General features: G+C 37.4%; 1 protein-coding gene across 1 annotated transcript in view; it reads right to left on the bottom strand.

Annotated features, from left to right (window-relative positions):
- The window catches only part of rnf150b (ring finger protein 150b), an 18629-nt gene extending 9829 nt beyond the window's left edge, over nucleotides 1–8800 (bottom strand). The window contains exon 1 of the mRNA XM_008436045.2: nucleotides 8341–8800. Within this exon, the coding sequence (XP_008434267.1) occupies nucleotides 8341–8800 (460 nt within the window). The remainder of the gene's footprint in view (nucleotides 1–8340) is intronic.
- Between the last annotated feature and the right edge of the window lie 9540 nt (nucleotides 8801–18340).

Here is an 18340-nt window from a genome sequence, read left to right as displayed (position 1 = left end):
CAAAAATATAGATAAGGAAAACCAGTTTAACATAGAAATATAGGTATGGAAAACCATTTAACACAAAAATATAGGTACAGAAAACCAGTTTAACAGAAATATATATACAGAACCCCATTTAACACAAAAATATAGATAAGAAAAACTATCTTAACAGACATATAGATAAGGAACACCATTTAACACAAAAATATAAAGAAAACCAGTTTAACACAAGAATGCAGGTACAGAACACCATTTAACACAAAAATAGAGATAAGAAAAACCAGCTTAACATAGAAATATAGGTATGGAACGCCAGTTTAACATAGAAATACAGGTACGGAAAACTAGTTTAACACAAAAATATATATACGGAAAACCATTTAACACAACAATACATGTACCGAAAACTGTTTTTTATAAAAATACAGGTACAGAAAACTAGTTTAACATAAAAATATAGGTACGGAACATCATTTAACACATAAATATAGATAAGAAAAACTAGCTTAACATACAAATATATGTATGGAACAGCAATTTAACATAAAATTTAAACTAGGTATGGTGGGAAAATAATATCCGCTAAACATGTGTAAACATTACACAGTTGTTGTTTTTTTGAGAGAGGCAGGGGACTTCCTAGCTGAATTACTTCTCATTATGTCTCCTGTTGTTCCAGTTTTAATTTAGAAACATCCAGGCTTGCAGAAAGAGGCAACAATGGGCTGAACTCTGACCTGATCTCCAAAGCAGCAATGATGTGTGCAGACCAAAGTCTGTAAATGACCAGGAGCAACAGGCTTGAATGGATCCAACATTTTCCACAGGAATAAACTGATTTATCAAGAAACTGAGTGAATAATTAAGACGAACCAGAGCTGATTAAACCATTTTAGATGCTGTAATTACAGCCAAACTCCTTTCATTTTAGAGCAAATCACTGAAGTCAGCGTTGAAAGTCTTCATGCATTCCTGGAACATTTTCACGTCTGTTTAATTCATTTTACAAGCCGTCATTTTACGATGTGACCCTCAAGGAGTTGAACTCTACAAAGTGATACTTTAATAAAGAAGATGATAAATAGCAAGACAGGAAGTTAAACTAAAAGAGGAAGTTTTTAAATACAATTGCAGACAAATCATTTGGCACAAAGGTCAGGGTGGCGATGATTCCGAGTTTAAACATAAGCTCAACCTACTGCAGCTCTTCGCTCTAAATCAGACTTTAAAACTCTGCAGCCGTTCAGTCCCAAACATCTGAGATGTTCAATCAGTCGACCACATCTCGCCCGTTTCTGATCTAATCTGAGGTTTACCTTGTGACTGAGGCCTGACTCCGTACATCCTGACGCAACACCAAAGAGAGGCGGAAAATATCCCAGAGGGACGCCAGCTTCYGCAGACAAACAGAGTCTGCAGCTGCTGCAGCAGAAGTTTAGCATTAGACACGTAAGAACAGGTCTAAGTGAGCTGGACCAGAAAAACGCACAACGTGCCACCAAGTCCTAACAAGTGTGAAGCGCACAGGCAACACGAGGACGGAGAGGGAAAACTTTAATTGGAAACAGGCGAACTGAAGGAATGCGCCTGCTGGGGTTTCGACATTTTCAGGAATAATTTAAGCCAAATGAGATGGAGGACGTTTTAAAAACTAGGCAGACTCAGGAAAGTTAAAGGTGGACGGATACTTTTTACTTTTACTCCAATAAATATGCGTTGAAGTGGCGCTACTCTTACTTGAATACAATCTTCTGGTACTCTGCACAAGTCTGATTGTTATGAGTTGACACTTTATTACAATATTTAACTGAACATTTAAAGTATACATCGTTCCTCCAAGTCTGAACCAGAAGTGATCCACGCCGCTGAACGGCCATCTTGGTAGGCAAACGCAGCACAAAGCATAGATGAGCCATGGCTTCCAGACCAACAAAGAGGAACCATAAGGACCCATCTTGATGAATGTGCAATAAAAATAACAAAATCACTGCAGGCAGGATCGATCCATACGAGACAGAGAATGTGGCCAGTTAATTGTTGTCATAGCAACTGTGATGACAGGTAGCTGTGGATACCTACCAAAATGGCTGTCAGCTACAAAGTTCCCGGATGCGTCATGTCTCATGAAACTTAACTTTATTTGTATTACAGTAAATTGTGTGAGAACAATTTCAGATTCGGAGCACCTCAGGGCTGACTGTCCGGGCTATTTTTCTTTTTATCGACTTCTCTACATGCCTACGACAAACCTTTTAAGATCATACATTACTACATATTTCATGAGGATTTTGTAACAAGTCCGACTACTAAAGACCTCTTGACACTTTTTTCTAGCAGCCATTTCTATGGCTGTATTTTAGGAAGGTGAGAACAAAACTTGCATTATTAAAGTCACACAGTCTGCCACTTTGTTGCTTTAAACGGACCTAAGTTTGGAAAAGGGTACCAAAGAACAACCAGTTCAGCTTTTTATTGTTCCACATGAGGAAAGTAGGTTCACAGAAAGTCAACATAGATACTGCGCTCAATGACGAGGAATGAAACCACTAGACTTTCTGAAATGTTTGGCCAAATTCAATCAAGAGCTGACAAATGCCATGAATATCCTATAAAAAAATGACAGAAAAAACAAAATGGCTGCAATTTAAAACCCAAAGACTAGACAACAAACTGTGCAGAGAGACCACACACAACAATTTTGATTGGTTGATTTGTTCTCTTAGCCAAATGAGTCTTTAACCAAGCAGCGTCATGTCATTGTTTAAAGTTATTTTCCATTTAATTTGACTTCAAACTGACTAAACATCGAACAGAGTCAGTATTTCTGCCGCATCCTGTTCGATGCGACAGTTTGGTGGTTTTTATGAGGTTTATGTTACCGTCTCTGATTCTCACCTATGCAGGGAAAGTAAATAGTGAGAAAGCAGAGATGCATCTCCTGACTGTTTGCTCAGCAGAGACGGCATTTGCTCTCAGTGGGGACTGGAAGAGCACAAGTTGGATCAAATCCCTGGAGGCCATCGCTGAACTCGTATCGACTGAGCAAAATAACAAAAACATTGATCGGTGCTGACCTAAAAATATTCCCCTGGGATCAATATCGCTCCTGTGTAACCGTGAGGTCCTTCACAGAAGTTACATAATCCCAAACCAATTTAAACCCGACGGATGATGTCGCCACAAAATCCAATCACAAGTTTTTCAGCTGAGTTTTTACTCAACATTTCCTCATAAAAACAACTTTAAATATGTCTCTATTTTAAAAGGGCTGATTTGCATTAAATCCAAGTTTTTTTAATGTGTTTTTCAAAAGTATATTTAAAGAAAAGTTTTAATTCAGTAACAGAAGTCTCAGAAGGTTTCATAATTATTCAAATAAGTTCTGCATTTTTATTTTTCATCTTCTCTATTCTAAAGTAATAAAACTAGAAAAAAAGATGCAGTTAACGTCAGAAGCTAACTTTTTATTTTTTTAAAAATAGAAATTAGTTGAAGTATTTGAAAGGAGGGGAAAAGTCCAAGTCGCTAATTCACATTTTGGACAGTTAAAGTGCAACAAACTGCTGCCGCGTTCCTAAACTGAGCCTCTGACGTTTATCTGATTTCTGCTAATCTCAAAGTGCCGCCTGGAGCGCAGGGGTCGTCTTTACTGACCGGTTTTACTTGGGTTTCTGCAGATCAAGGGAACATTAATCAAATTTTAAGTCTGTTTGACTGACTGGGCTGGTGATAATTTACCAGGCTTCTTTTTATCTAGTGATTTCGGCTGATAAAATAAGATTTTTTAAATTCTTTCCAACAAACTAATGAGGCTTGGGACTCTTGGATGGTCTGAAAATTGATTCATGAAGCATTTGCAGCCTCAGTGGTTTGGTTTTAAACAGACAGCGTGATGCTGAGCAGGAAGTGTGGCCTCCTTTGCTGAAGTCAGATAAAATCTCTTGGCGGTAAACATCACAGATTAAAACATGACCGCGCTGCATTCATGAAGATGATCTAAAGCCGACATTTTCAGGCTTCCTGCAGGTTTCAGCTCAAATTTAAGACTTTTTACGACCATTATGAATAAAATTTTAAGTGATCTATGTTCCTTGTTTTCATTCATACGTGTGAGTGACTGTAGGGGGAGGAAACTAATGGGGAGACGCAGGCTGATGTGACATCTGTTACTCTGAGCACTTCGCTGCAGACGGGTTTCAAACATGGCGGCAAACTGGGCCACTTCTTGCCTGCAGTTATCGTGGGATTTGTACCACCACATATCACCAGTAGCAAACTAAACCCCTAAAGAAGACAGATAGACTCAGTAGCTGCATTTTCATTGATCGTGTAACTGGACAATTTTAAATACTGATAATAAATCTGCTTAATGGAAACACCAGTTTAATAAAAACTCATGTTTTTGTCCTAAATGTTTTGGTGCTAGGGTGACATGTTTTTGTTTTTTTTGGTTATTCGCAAAACTGCAGTAGAAAAACATTTTTCACATCACATGATCAACAACCGGATGTTGCTACTGGCAAAAACCACAAAGAAGACAACAGGAAGTAGTCAGAGGATCATGGTGTGGAATGTTTTCTATAACTTATTGCCTGAACAAATGTATTTACGTGTGATTTTAATTGTTTCTGACTTTAATGAAAACACCGCAGTTGTGAAATTCTGGGGTTTTTTTCCAACACAATTTCGCTTTTCTCTCTTTTTTTCCAAATACTCCCAACAAATTTCTGTAAAAAATAGTTCTTTTAAACTTTCACACTGCATTTTTACAGAAAATGCATTTTTACAATTTAATTTTTTCAGGCTTTTAAATTTTTTATTCAAATTTTAGACTTTCTAAGCATTTTTTATTTTATTTTTTCTAAACAGAGTCAAGCGGTCCAGAAAAAAACCAAACAGAAATCAAACCTGAACTAATTTATCACAGACGTTTCTGGATCTGATGTCCCAGTTTGAGCTTCAGGTGAAGCGAAGAGCAGCTCTGATCTGAGGGATAAAGTGTTGAAGCAGCCGATTCCACACTGTCTGCTTTCAGGTGGATTAACAGCCAACAGCCTGACCAGATGGGGAATCCACCCACCCACCCACCCACTCCCACTCTGACCTGGAGGTCAAAGATTCACCGCTAAACAGAATCACGTTCGTCGAGATTTAAATCCAGAAGCCAGGAAATACCCGAATTAAACAGCATTTTTGTGCTTTCGGGAAACTGAAAACAAAGATCTACTCAAAATAAAAATAAGTGTATTTATGCCACTGAGTGGGAGGCAGAGCAATAAATAAAACCACATTATGCAACAGGCAGCAGTTTGGTGCTGTAAATGTAATCACTGGCTTTCACTCAAAGAAACACATGCCTCAATTTAATTAGCTTTCCCAACTCCGAGGGGAAAATTACTGATTTTATCTAACAAAACAAATAAAAAGGGGGCAAACAATGATTTATTATTTTTCATTGTTGTCAAGTTTGAGTTAGTTGTGAATTTTCTCTTCAAATCTAAACATATGTTGGCATAATAATGCAAGAAGAGATTCTCAAAGACCCATAAACTTTAAATTATAATGAACATTTAACACTGGAACTGGAAGCTATTTTAAATATCCAAAATAAATAAACAGCAGAAACAGCAAATAAAATGCATGATGAAGTTTCTGTAAACATAATTATCCTTCAAAATAAGGGCTAGTTGAGACCAAAACACCAGACTGACGACTTTTATCATCCAGTTTTTATTGGAACGAGAAGGAAAAAAAAACAATAAATCAAGCAAATGGAAATGACTGAGTTTTTCTTTATGTCATCATGCTAAAACTACATCTCGCTATAAAAACACCAAACTATAAACACAGCAGTGGAAACCAATGAATCTGCTTATGGTGCAGAATATTAACACGTCTAGTAAAGTAAAACTGTAATTCTAACTGTCTATTGATTTCTACAGCTGTCATTAATTAGCTAGCCTGCAGTCTGCTGCTTTACACAGATCCTCGTTTAGCCTCTAATCCTACACACTTAAAATGAAACCGCATTAATTGGTGCCTCTATTTTACTCTCTGTGCTAAACATCAATTCATCTCTTATTTTTAACTCTGGCATGCGAGACTTTTCCACTTGTTGCCTAGCAACCCACCCGAACACCTTACAGCTGGTATTGACAACCGATTTTAGCCAACTATTGAAATCCATGTTTCCCAATAACTAAACATATTCTGGTAAAGGAGCTGGTAGTGAGCAATGAATCAGGAATGCTGACCAGTTTCACAACATTTTTCTTTGCTGGGTTTAAGGGAACGCTCTGCTACAAAACAAAATAAATGAATACCTCAGCTGAAATTACACAGCAATGACCAAATGATAACAAAAAGCAGATAGTGAGAGACAGTGTAGAAAACAACAGATGGACAAATTTAAACAGATTTTTAGAGTTAATGAAAGAATGATTTTAAGACTTTAAAATCTAAAACTGATCAAATGCAAGACTTTTTCTGATCTTAAAACACAAATATTTTATATTTAACCTTTCTCGCATGTCGGTTAAATAAAATCCAAATGAATCAGTCCTGTCTGCAAACTTAGACACTTCATCCTAACTTAACAAAAACAGAGCATCTCTTAATTAAAATATTCAAAATATTCCTGAGTCAGATTCCAGGGCTGAAGTAACTTTAATTATTAGACATATACTTCAAGGTTATCCTCTACATTTACAGTTTTTAGTCTTTTAATTAAACCAAAACTCTAATAAATCTATCTAAAATCATCAGGAGCAGGTTAATCACTAATGTGATTTGACAGCGTAGTCAAACATTTTGAACAAATACCAGAAAAATGCATCTAAAAAAAACCAGCCAGAAGAAGCCGTGTAACGAAGATTTTAATGAAAACCAGACCAAACGACTGGCGGATAAACACGGCAACCTGAAGACTCAACAGCATCTAAACGACCTGCAGATGTTTCTACTGGAACATTCACCGAGTTTCCAAACGCGGATTCCAAGAAGCTAAAAACGTCATGAGAAACTAGATTTAAAGTCAACAAATGGAGAGTATTTTTCCATTTACTTCCTGGACTCAGCAGTCAGAGTGGGAGGCCTGAGGAGGAGCTGGAGGAGATCCCAGCTGTCGGACGGACAGACAGACAGCTGTTGGTTCGCTGCTGCCGTTACGCAACGCGGCGCCACATCGTGACTGACGACGACACGTCAACATGTCATCTAATCAGAAGAGGCCAAAACATCGGAGGAGACTCTGCTGCTGCTCCACAGGCTCCGTTCAAATCTGTCTGAAGTTTGTTACAATAAATCAATTCATCAAATGATGAATTCAAATCAGCCCAATTTCCACTTGCATGATTTATTCTACCAAAAACTGGAGGATAAAAGTCTCCAGTCTGGTGCTTTGGCGATGTAATAATTCACATTATTTGTCGTTTATGTTCAAAATAACATTTATTGATACAAGACACATCAGCACCAACACCAGAATCGGCTGATATTCGTAATTTTTTTAACATATCGGCATCTGTTCGATTGATAAAACCAGGAACCAATATTTGTTTTCATTTTGCTGCCATTTGTTTCTGGTCATCAAAACAATTGAGAAATATACACAGTATTGGTAAATATCAGTTATCGGCAATAGCACCAGTATGAAAATCAGATATCGATATTTGTCCACATTTTTTTTAATCTAACAATATTACCATTTATTGCAATGACTTCTGGGACAGTTTATAATCCATTAAAATCTGTTATAGTTTTCAGGCCTCGCCGCTGTTTAAAAAGCTCAGATCAAACTGAATCTGCAGGCAAACAAACTTGAATTTATGTTCCTCTAAAGTCCAAAGAGAAACTTTTTAATCTGCAGAACAGCAGAAAATATTTCCTCTTGCTCAAAAAGTTTCATTTTTATCTTCCTGCTTCCAAAGCTTTAAAACTGTTGCCTTCTGTTTTCTGATTCTAATTTTAACATTTGAGTTTTCTCTAGCAAACGTTTGACTTTTAAAAAAAATTTCCTTGTTTTTATTTTTTATTTTCTCTAGTAAAATACCCTCGTTTCCCCCCCAAAGTTTGAGGTTAATGTGAACATTTGGTTTTTTCTTTACTAGCATTTCTTTCGTATTTTTTCAGAAAAAAATTGATGTTTTTAATAGCAAATTTTTCGACTTTTCAGACTCATGAATTTCTTTGTTTTTCCTAGAATATTTCTAAGATTACAATCCAAATATCTTGAGTTTTTGGCGTAAAGTTACTCCAACTTTTCACCTACAATTGCCGTCGCAGAACCCCTGTCCGTTTGAGTTGGAAGGAGAGAAATGAAGTGGATTCCCACTGAACCCAGCTTCTGTTTCGTACCTTGATGGCGCATGGTGATGGTGTCGTTGGGGTTGGTGGAGCCCACGTTGAAGATGACCACCGCCGAGGCGTTGTGGGCGGCAGCATGGCGGATTTTGTCCTTGGTTGTGCAGTTCCCATGGGCTATCAGCGCTATCCAGCCGGCCGCGGCCTGCGAGGGCACCACGAACCGGGTGTGGGGGTCACAGGCCTGCCGGTCGAGAGGGGAGGCGGGCAGCACCACCACCCCCTTGGCGTCCCGCTTCGGGGAGTGCTCCCCGTAGCGGCCGCATTCGGTCTTCTCGGTGCGCACCTCGGAGGTGGCCGGGTCCATGTAGGTGATGTTGACGAAGGCGGTGTACCACTCCTCCCGCTCGGCCACGGTGAAGTCCAGACACAGCAGGTGGACGAAGCAGAAAGAGAGCAGCCACGTAGAGAGGGCCAGACTGCGGCAGGCCGCCACCAGAGAGCCCGGCGCCATGGCGGTCCTCCCCGGGGAGAGAGGTCGGAGGACACCGAGAGCTTCAGCGCCGAGGACCACCACTACTCCACCATGTCACCCACCGGCCTGCCGAGAGTTTATTTCACCGAGTTTATCGACGCAAACTCCGGGTTTGCTTCGCCGTTCAGCCGCTCCCCTCTGCTGCTGTCAGCCAGCCGTTAGCGGGCTCCATTTCCAGCCAAACAAAAACGGTTAAATCCCGAACAATGGCGGCTCGGAGTGAAATAAACCCCGGGCACGACCCGACCGCCGCCCGCCGCGGTGATACAGCAAGCGGGCGGATACTGAGCTCCGTGACCGTGGAGAAATTAGATTTTTGCTCTTTAGAGCTGACGCTACTGGCAGCTGCTTCACTGCATTGTTTTGACTGGGCCACTGTGAAGCTACAGGAAGCGAGGCGATGAACTTCCGGAAGTTACATTTAAAAACAAAAGTCTCTTTGTGTCACGACCAGAATCTCAAATTTGACGATTAAGACTTGAACATCTATGCTGAAATAGTGATGTCTTTCTATAAATATATTTACAATATTTTTTTAAATCAACGTGTTCATGTGTTTTTAAGATAAAACACGGAGTTTTATATTTTACTTTGGTGGCGTATAAACCCTCTCCATGTATGTAGCTTAAATTAAGATAATGTTGCCACCTAACGGCGAGAAGAAAAATTACAAATGGTTTAAAAATCGAAATTAATTTAAATCGTTGCGCGCGACTTTTAAGTGAATTTTATGACTAACATGATCAATAAATAATAAAATGTTATGTTTTTTTAACTGACAATAATATTAACTAATTCTTTTAATTTCTTGTAAAGGATATGTCTTCACTTTTTTTTAAATATCTGGCATATCTAAATGACTGTTTGATGTATTCATGCTGATTAATAATGATTTCTATCAGTTCCTACATTCATGAGTATATGTTACACATTAACAACAGCAGCAACAACAATAAAAACAACAACAATGATATTATTTTTGTTAAAACGTCTAAAGAATCAAAAACAGTAGCATTATTATTGGGAATTAAATGATAAAAGCAGACATTTGTAAGAGACAATTAAAAATGTGTTTAATAGGTTTAATAGGATTAAAAAAAACATCTTAATTATGTGATCAGTACAACTGAATACAGTTGTTATTATGGAGTGCAATGCAACTGAGCCAGAAGGAAAAACATAAAAAACATTGAATAAATTAAATATTAATTACACAATTAAAAATATGTTTAGAGTAAATGCAATTTAAATGTTCAATAAAATGTGTGCGATTGAAAAACACAAATCTAGACACAATCTAGTTTTTCTGTTTATTTCCTGTTTCCGAACCAATCCAGAAGGTGGCGGTAATGCTCCTTTAAGTTGTTTGCAAACTGACCAAAAAAGGAAGAAGACGAAGAAGACGCAGAAGAAAATTTAAAGACCGCGAGATGTGCGATTCACTGAGGGTAAGTGAAGTTTTATTTTAATTTAAACTGTTTAAAACAGGGAAATACGATACTGTGGTAACACTTAGAAGCTAAAGTTAAAAAATGTTGCTCGTCATAGCACAGAGAGCTGAGAACAGCTAACCACCCTGGCTACATTTTAGCTCCGCCATGTTGGCCCAGTTTTAACGCGGTAGTTTTAACCGATATTAACGCGGTTTTATAATTGCGCTCCACTTACATAGAGGATAATTTATATATATGTAAATCGCTTAGATTAATTATTTTCAAATAAAGGCGTTCAAAATAGTTTTCACATCACAAAACATTTTATTGATATGCTGGACGGTTTTTCCTGCGATATTCTCGAGGTGTTCGATTTCTTTTCTCTATAACGACTATATTAGCAATGTGGGGCGCTGGACATCGAGAACAAATAACCACTATAGTCATAAACCCTATTTACCAGGGATTCATTTTACCTACGGATCACATGTTATTTTTAATAATAGCAAAGATGGTCTGTGTTTTTAATCCCGTGTGAATTGGCCATGTCAGTAATTTGTAAACAATGTGATTAGGCATGCCTGTAATTTGAACAGAAATGAACTGGATCTGAAACATAATTGCGCAGATTTTGTTTTCTTGGGTGCATTTTTATTTGCTTTTGGCGAAGAATGGAGGCTGCATTGAAAACTTTCTCGATCCTGGACCATCAAAACCTTGTCGACCCGTAACGTACAACGTGCAAGCAGTGGCCCACATCATGCATTTCACTGTGAGGTAAGAATAATTTTCTTCTGTTTGTAGCCTTCGGTTATAAAGCTAGTGTTAAGGAAGAATTTTTATATCACTGGTAAATTTAGCAAAACTCTGGCTCTGATACTTCCTTTTGATCCCGGGTTTTCTCGCGTGGCCACGTGCGGGGACAAAAACACAACAATGCGTGTTGACGTCACAGAATTACAGGATTTAATCCAATCAGAAGAAAATATAAGATAGTACAGGAAACTAAAGAAAGACAGATACAAACATTGTTACCTGAGACAAGAAGACAAAGAAATATCAAGGACGTCCTTGGAGAAAGAGCTGGTGCAGAAGTAAAATAAATCAGCTTTTTTCTGAATTGTTTCCCTTGTGCACAAACTTTTATACCTGTAGGTGTGTTTACCTCTTTAATGTATTCAAATAAGGCGTATCTCTACTTGACCAATTGGAAGGCATCTCTGGCCCTGTTAAATTTTAGAAAAAGTCCCGCAGTTTGGTCGCAAGATCAAACACCTTTTGTTAAATAAGGTAGAAGCAGACTCTCCGAATTCATGGTGGTTTATGGCTTTCACAGATCAGTGTGAAAAGCTAGAACTTCCTACTGATTGTTTCCCAACAGACAAAGAGCAGATCAGAAGATCTTGGCAAACAATCTGCTTTATATTTTACTGTTTTAACTACAGTAAAATATATCAATAGGTCAGAATATGTTATAATTTTAAACTATAATTATGGTATTTCAATCAAGTCATGATAAATTCTAAAACTAACTTATTTTAAATTTATTTTCTTAACAGTATCCGGCCTCCTGTGGCTCTACAGCCATCTGGGCCAAGAGAAACAAATGCAGAAACCTCACAGGTAGCTGTGAAATTCTGGTTTCTCTTCTGCTCTGCCAGGAACAAACCTTTAATACTGTATTTTAATTCAATGAAAAGTTCTCCAAAAACCCAATTTATTCTTCTGCACTCAGCATCTCCAAAGTTTAGTCCTGATATCAAACCAAAAGCAATAGATAATAAACAGAAAATAATGAAGTACAATTCCTGTTTCTAATTAGGAATTAGAAACAAATAAGAATTGAGACTTTCATTCACCATAAACCTAAGTATTTTCTAATACTAAACAAAACATTTTCATGTTAATATAGTCAGAAATAATACAATTTCAAATACATTCATCATTAACTAAATTAATTCTAAAACAAGATAATAGAATTTTTAGTCAAAACATGTTATTAATACTAAGAAAAATGTCTTACAAATTAAATGTTAGTGATTTAAAACATTTTATGTTATATTCAGTTTTTGCACCATGTCAGATGTTAGTTCTGGAAGATTTCTCATCCTGGTTACGTGAACCAACCAAAGTTCCCTCTCTCAGAGTAATTCAAGTGATACCGTCCTCCACCTTCCTGCATATGTTAATTTATGACCTCCTGTCTTTAATGATAAGACCCCAGGGGTCTGAGCCGAAATTCTCTTGCAGAATCCTCTATTCTCCTTTGTATTTTAAATACTTAACCGAGCAATAGTTCTTTGGGTTTTAAATCACTAACACAAACCTGTTCAAACCTAAGAAATTCGTTCTAAAAGGTTTAAACTGTGTTAAACACTCAAAATAATAATTTTTCTCAACACTAGCTAGTGCTTGGTTATCCTGTGTGAATGCGAAATATAAAAAGTAAACGTTGGGAAGTAATTTATGTACTACATTGGGTCCCCATATAATGCTTATCCGGTGCGAATAGGGCTTTTGTCAGCTTTAATTTTCTTTGGAAGGTGTTTTTAGATCACAGGTGTGATGCTGAAATTTAATTTCCCTGTTGTTTGCACGTTAACACATAATACAATTAAGCTATACTGATAAAGCTTACATCTGAAATGATAATGTTTCCACTGTTTCAATAGCTAACAGGCGGGTAATGAGGGGTGGAAAGGTTTCCTCTTTGAGAGAGGAATAAAACTCAACCAGTGACAGACTGTATGTAAGCTTTGATATATAAATGAGCTTGAAAATTTGTAGTTTAGATTAAGATTTAATACCAAGGTAAGTCTTTATCTTTCATCAAATAGCATTATGTGGATGTGCACAGCCTAGAAAGAACCCAACAGCTTTTTCTTTAACTAATTATTTCAATTTTGTCAATGTTTTTACTTCCATTACAAAACAGAATTTTGACTTTATTCTCAGTATTTTAATGTTATTCATGAAAAACAAACTAAAAACCATCAAACACATCCACCATCTTTTCTCCTTCATAAAAACTTTAATTGTACATACATTTAAAAAWTTTTTTAACATTAGCTGACATATTCAATGGCTGAAAGACAATTTCTTGGAAGCAGACATGCATAAGCTCACTGATGACCTTATAGAAGAATAACAATAGTTGCTTTTAAAAAAAGCGCCACATAACTGCATTTTATGCATAATTTAAACTAAGGCTGGATGTGGCCCCCGGGTCGTAACATGCTCAGCTTTTATTTTAGACCTTCCCCTTTAAGAAAACTCAGTACCACTTTCATCCTCTGCAGATGTTGCTCGAACGTGGAAGAAAACACAACAACATCCAATTCCAACAGAATACATATGTACTGCTGATCACCAAACGGTTGCTGCATCAACCTTTGGAAGGTGCTGGGTCTATTACAAAACCCAAAGGGGATTTGTAACTGGCATCTGGTTATACCCACTCTGTAAACTATGAAAGATTTCTTTCATAGTTTTACAAATAATCCATACACATGTAAAGTCCCATCCTTCTTAGCTGTGGCAACGGGACGAGTGTAAGGGATGCTGCTTTCTGTAATGACTTGTTGTTGCACACATGGATACTGTAGCTCTGTAAACAGGATATTTTACTTATAAATGAAAGATAATGGGTGCTTGAGTTTAGTCAGAAGAGGTGCTGCAGTTTCAAAGGTCGCTTTGATTTACGTTAAGTGTTTAGTTGCAGGGATGGCTTTACAAGCTGCTATTTGCTTAGTTTAAATAGTTCCTATGTGCAGTTGTTGATGGAACTGTGCAGTTTGCTGCTTTTTCAAGAATGACCTATTGCATGTGTTCTAGTTTGAGAAACAGATGATTAAATCTGGATGTAGATTTTAAACGCCAACCTTTGGATGGAAGTTGCTGCTGTCAAAACAGTTAAACCTTAAATCTTTATTTCAAACTGTTCTTATTACTGCAATTAAAGTCATATGAGTCGCCCCTTAACGTCCCTTACTCTGAAAACATTGATTTTTTTTTCAATGTTAACTTTATTATTGACATCCACCATTTTTTTCCTGCAACCTGTTCATTTGAAGATATTAATGAAAGGGCAAAAGGTCAACCAGCCCCTCAACTTTTATGAAATCCAAGTTTCTTTATATCTTTAAAATGATAGCGGCACAAACGAAAATTTTTGCGGCACAAACCAGCACTTACGTTTGACACTAATTTTGTTTGATTTCATAAAAGTGGGGGGGCTGGTTGACCTTTTGACCTTTACACTTTTATTAATATCTTCAAAGCCAAAGCAGCACAAACGAAACTTTTTGCTGCACAAACCAGCACATACGTAGCTGAGTTGATCGACACCCATTTTGTCTGATTTGAAGAAGGTGGGGGCTGGTTGACCTTGGATGACCTCTAGAAACATTTCTTTATATCTTTAAAATGATAGCGGCACAAACGAACATTTTTGGTGCACAAACGTAGCACAAACATTTGACACCAATTTTGTCTGTTTTGAAGAAGGTGGGGGGCCAACTTCCCTCAGGTTGTACAGGGATCAGCTTTCTTAACGTCTTTATGGAGCTACTTTATCGTCTTGTTTGTTGTTGATTATGGTGGAGTTTGTTTGGGTGCTGCCCCTTCTTGTTTCTGTTCAGCCATGGAGAGCTCAGATTAATCTTTATTCACCTAACTAATGATTAGTTTTTTGTGTTAAAAGTGTCAGGAACGTATGTTGAAATTACAGAATTCTATATCAAATGTTGATTTTATAATGTTTCAATATGTTTTATATCTTTAATTAATGTATATCACAGCTCAGAGATGCAGATCAAGACGGGTTTAAACTAAATCACATGGTATTCCCCAGACTTTGCAAAGCATTATTGTCTTGATAAAACAAAGTGAAAACGTTTTCTTCAACTCAAACTGTACATAATTGACTGGAAAGCAAAATCTAAAAGAAATCAACAACAAGAAAGAAACTTCCTGCGTCCACTGTAGAAAACTATCTTCCTTCTACATACAGACCAGGTTTCTGGATTCAGTTTTCTTCTGGGGTTTGTTGAAGTTGCATTGTTAAAATCAGGAAAGTGATCCATTTCATGACAAAATTCATTATTATCCTTTTTCTACTTCAGTGATTGAATCTGCTTCATGATACTTTGTTATAAAAATCTGAAGAAACTGATTTTGTGACATTTAGCAGAATTTAATTATTTAATCTTTCATCCTGAAACAAAAGTATAAGAACAATAAAGATGACCAAAGAAAACATTTTTATCAATTGTGCTTTATTTTATAATTTACTATTGTTTCTCATTTTCCTTGTCATTATTATTTTATGTTATTTGTGGGGAAAGATCACTTTTTGTAATGTGTTAACTGAGGCAACCTTTCCTACACAGTTTACAACATTTCCTGTCAGAAGAACTGATTGGTGTCAGAGGCTCAAGAGTTCAGTCACTTATTGCAAAAACATGTTTGTAATTCAAACACCTGTAAACGCAGTCAACAGCCCACATGGCCCTCATTCACAGAGAAATACAATCAGCAACATTAACCTGTGAAAACACACACTTTACATGGGAAAATAAGCTTTCTTTGAGTGTAGAAACAGGAGAGGCGACTTCCTGTATCAAAATACATCATCCTCTGGTGTAGATAAGATTTTACTTTGACTAGATATATGACCCTGTAAGGACACTAGAGTCTTCACGGCCTGAAGGTTACAGCTTGTAGCTGATGTGCACATTTGTTTCAGTCTTATCAATTTAGTTCAGCAACAACACAGAAGAAGAAATGACTTTTTTTTGCCGGAATGAGTGTGTTGGGATTATTTTGGGACTCCAGTTGAAAAGAGGGAAGTCTGGGCATCTCTGCATCTACAAACCGATCAAGGATAAGAGGAAGATTATGGATGAATTGGCACTCAGGAATATGAAACATCTGAACACCAGAAAAATGAAATTAATTAAATTATACTACAATCATCCTACACTGACTGGACATCTTAGTAAGGGAGACCGTTGAACTGATTTTCAGATGCCCTGGCAACTAACACTTTTACTATATCAACTATACTATTGATTGATTTGTGATGCCACTGCTTTTGCCTTCTGGTGGCTGGTCTGGCAGTATCAGGTCCTTACAAATCAAATATTTTTGATTTCCTGAAATACTGCAAACTTTGATTCAACCAATATTTCTATTGTGTTGAGATCTGCTCTGTAAGGGTGTCTGCATTTGGATCATAGGGACAAATTCATGTTTCCAAATCACTGCACTGATCCTGCAGGAGGAGGAAGATCAGAAGATATAATTTACATCTGTGGTTTTCAGAACTGGTCCTTAGGAGCCACTGTCCAGGAGGTTTTGGGCATTTTCCTGCACCCACAAACCTGTTGGAAGTAAATGGATAACTGCTAGACTTCTGTAGCACTTAATTGCGTGTTTAGTGGTTAATACATTCATTCAATTCAGGTGTGATGGTGCAGAGAAATATCTAAAACATGAAAGACAGTGGATCCTGAAGATTAGGATTGAAAACCAATGATCTACATAAACCCTTTGTTAGAAACAGACTGTCTAAGGAATGCACTGTTTAAACAATGGAAGTGTGCTTGGTTTTTGTTTCTGCTGAACCTGCTTATTTGGAAAACTTCCTTATGCTGGAATACATAAGGAAGTTTTCCTTAACCATTTCAGCAGGGATGATGGTGTGTTGAACTATGCGAAGTGAGTTATCAACGTAACCACACATACAAAAAGAAACTCACAGTAAATTTGTCTGCTTATAATAGGTCCGGTGCTTTGGTGCTACGGCAGACATTCATCCAGCGGCCCGTCATGTTTTTCAGTTAAAAAATGTTTTAAGTTGACAGGAAATTTGAAAATATCACTTGATAATTATGTGTTATTGAAAGATTGGAAGATTAATATCTGAAGACCAACAATAAAGTCTTAAATGCAAACATTTTGTAAAGACATAAATAAATAAGCAATGCTTAGCCAGGTGGGACACAAGTAAAGCCTGGTGGACCTGCCAGGCTTATAATACACTAGGGGAAACCCTGCTTGATTCAACCAATGTGGTGATATGTGCTCTGTAAGTACTAGGATGTCTGTCTCTGGATCATGGGGACAAATTTATATTTCCAAATCACTGCGATGGAGGAGAAACATCAGGAGATATAATTTACGTCTGTAGATTTAAAACTGGTCCTCAGGAGCCACTGTCTAGCAGGTTTTGGGCATTTTCCTGGCCCCACAAACCTGCTGTAAGTAAATGGATAACTGCTAGACTTCTGTAGCACTTAATTGCATGTTTAGTGGTTAATGCATCCATTCGATTCAGGTGTGCTGGTGCAGAGAAATATCAAAAACATGAAAGACAGTGGATCCTGAAGCTTAGGATTAAAAACCAATGATCCACATAAATTTTCTGATTTTAGACCCAGTGTTGGAAATGCTGAGAAATAACAAGTTTGTTAGAAGCAAAGATCAGCAGGAATGCACTGTTCAAACACTGGAAGTGTGCTTGGGTGTTGTTTCTGCTGAACCTGTTTAATTGGAAAACTTCCTTATTTTGGAATAGACAAGGAAGTTTTCCTCATGCATTCAGCATAACGCAACCAGGATTGCATAGGGAAGTTTTCCTCATGCATTCCAGCAGGTATGATGGTATGTTGAACTATGTGAAGTGAGTAATCAAGGAAACCACACATACACAAAGAAACTCACAGTATCTTTTAAATTTGTCCGCTTCAACCTCAGTGCAGCCACCATGTTTTGTTCGCCTGTATTGAAGGAGATGGTCTAAAAAAGCAGACTTTGATGCTGACATGTGCAGAGGAGTGTGGCGGCAGCTGGAATGTAGCCATGCTGTGAAAGGTAGACATGGAGATCAGGGAAAGGAGATCAGCAAAGAACCAAGTAACTAAGAGCGGTTCATGAGTTGGACATCTGAGTAGAAAATTTTTACAAACTCAATAGAAAGTGGGGAATAGATGAAAATGTTCAAAAATTAAAATATAATAGTTTATCTGTGCTGCCCTTGTTGAATTACAACAAATTCTCTAAGTCCAGCCCAGAGTACAGGGTG

This window comes from Poecilia reticulata, linkage group LG18 (assembly GCF_000633615.1).
Source record: "Poecilia reticulata strain Guanapo linkage group LG18, Guppy_female_1.0+MT, whole genome shotgun sequence".
In the NCBI taxonomy this organism is placed as follows: domain Eukaryota; kingdom Metazoa; phylum Chordata; class Actinopteri; order Cyprinodontiformes; family Poeciliidae; genus Poecilia; species Poecilia reticulata.
The sequence above is the reverse complement of the archived record's forward strand: the minus strand, read 5'-3'. Positions and strand labels throughout refer to the sequence as shown.